The sequence below is a fragment of the Eurypyga helias genome, unplaced genomic scaffold, assembly GCF_000690775.1.
Source record: "Eurypyga helias isolate BGI_N326 unplaced genomic scaffold, ASM69077v1 scaffold27244, whole genome shotgun sequence".
Taxonomy (NCBI): Eukaryota; Metazoa; Chordata; class Aves; order Eurypygiformes; family Eurypygidae; genus Eurypyga; species Eurypyga helias.
This window is the reverse complement of record NW_010247280.1, coordinates 2,371-4,327: the sequence shown is the minus strand read 5'-3', so window position 1 is coordinate 4,327 and position 1,957 is coordinate 2,371. Positions and strand designations below refer to the sequence as shown.

General features: G+C 60.8%; 1 protein-coding gene across 1 annotated transcript in view; it reads left to right on the top strand.

The window, feature by feature from the left end:
* The first annotated feature begins 1,547 nt into the window (after positions 1 to 1,547).
* The window catches only part of LOC104508921 (peptidyl-prolyl cis-trans isomerase FKBP1A), a 2,062-nt gene continuing 1,652 nt past the window's right edge, over positions 1,548 to 1,957 (top strand). The window contains exon 1 of the mRNA XM_010150692.1: positions 1,548 to 1,663. Coding sequence (XP_010148994.1) covers positions 1,553 to 1,663 — 111 coding nt within the window. The 5' untranslated portion in view covers positions 1,548 to 1,552. The remainder of the gene's footprint in view (positions 1,664 to 1,957) is intronic.

The following is a 1,957-nucleotide window of genomic DNA, read 5'->3' as shown; positions in this document are numbered from 1 at the left end:
TGCCGCAGCCGAGCGACGCTGTCGGCGCCAGCTCCGTGTCCCTGCTGCCAGCGGCCCTGCCGGGCGGGAGGAAAGCCAGCGGACGGGAGTGGGGATCCGTGCCAGACGGGGCTGGAAGCAGGTTCAGCGATGAGAGGTTTATCCTGGAAGGAGGAAATAAGAAAAGTCCAGGTTTGCTATTCCAAAGTCCAGGGCGGCAGCGGGACCAGCTGAGCTGATGCTCGAAGCCCTGGAAAGGGGATTTTTGCTTTTCATGAAATGAAAAGCTTAATTCTGCTCCCTGCGATGCCCCATCCCATCTTTTCATAGAGTCACAGACTGTTTTGGGTGGGAAGGGACCTCAAACTCCCCCCAGTCCCACCCCCTGCCATGGGCAGGGACACCTTCCATAGCCCAGGTTGCTCCAAGCCTCATCCAGCCTGGCCTTGGACACTCCCAGGGATGGGGCGCCCCACAGCTTCTCTGGGAACCTGTCCCAGTGCTCCCACCCTCTGCGGGAAGAATTCCTTCCTGAAGTCCTGGTTTTGCACGGCTGCGTTTTCCCTTGCCCGTGGGCAGTGCCCTGCTGAAGGGAAATGAGTGTGTGCCCCCTGCCTTGCTGGTCGAGGTTGGTTTTTCAAGCCTGTACAGCAGTTTCCAGCCAGGAAAACAGGTTTTGGGGCTGTTTTGGGAAGTGAAGAAGTGAGAAGCAGTTGGAGGAGAGTTTAATACTGCTCTTAGTGTACGGGGCCCTGGGTGGGTTAATGCGGGGCCACCTTCTAGGAGCAGCGGTTCCGCTGGCTGGTGGAGTTGCTGCTCCTATAAGGCAGCTCTGGCTCCGAGATTCCCCAAGAAGGACACGCAGGGAGCAAGGGAGGGGAGGAAATTCCTCCTTTGCTCGTGTTGGGGAGTTATATTTAGCCCTGGGGATATCAGCCTCGCTCGGCCCTCGCCATGCGCCGTGTGAGGGGGGAACGCGGGCTGCCCCGGGCACGTACGCCCGGCACTTGGTGCTGCCTCTCCCCGTCACCCTTCTTGGGATTGGGAATGATTTGGCTGAAGATAGTGGGACACGGCTGGGCCTGGGGGGGGGCCTGGAGGCCGGTGCCAGCCAAGATGGGGCACTGGGGAGTGTTTGGGGTGCCTGAGGATGGGAAGCCTGCCCGCGGCAAGGAGCGGGACGCATGTTTGCTGGTGGGATGGGAAGCACCGAGCCTGATCCTGCTGCCTGCACAGTGGCTGGCAAGGGTGCTGCACGGTGGGGAAGGGGGTTTCACCCTCCCCTTTCCATCTGCTCCTCTAGTCTGTCCTTGATCCCAGCCCAGAGGAGCTTTTCTCTCTGGGTCGGAGCAGCCAGGAGCAATCCAGGGCTGCTCCTGCCAGGCTGGGTGATGCCCTGGGGGTTCCCCCTGAGCTGTCCCATTCAGGTGATTCCCTAGGGAAAAAGGGGCTGAGCATCTCTGACTCAGGGCCGTGTGAGCTCTCCCAGGGTGACTGTCACCCGCTCAGCCTGTCACAGCCCGCGCGTGGCTCTGTCCCCGTGTCACTGGTCTCCCTCCCTCTCTCCCCAGGTATGCTGGAGGATGGGAAGAAGTTCGACTCCTCCCGTGACAGGAACAAGCCGTTCAAGTTTGTGATGGGCAAGCAGGAGGTGATCCGTGGCTGGGAGGAAGGAGTCGCTCAGGTGCCCGGTGCTTTCCCACCTCGTGCTCCCCCGTGCAGGGCTGTGCAGAGCCACGAGCCCGGGGAGCTGCAGCGTGGGCAGAAATCCCTCTGTGCAGCTCCTTTTCTCTTTTATTTGATGTTTTTTTGTCATTCTTCTGTGGTTTCCGCCCCTCCGCCCCCTCGGCGCTGGGAGGGTGTGGGTGTGAATATCACCTTCTGCCTTGCCACCTGCCAGATGGCAGGAATGGAGCAGGGCCGGAGCCCGGCAACACCTACGGCACGTCGGTGACTCAGCGGTGACATTTCTCCACTG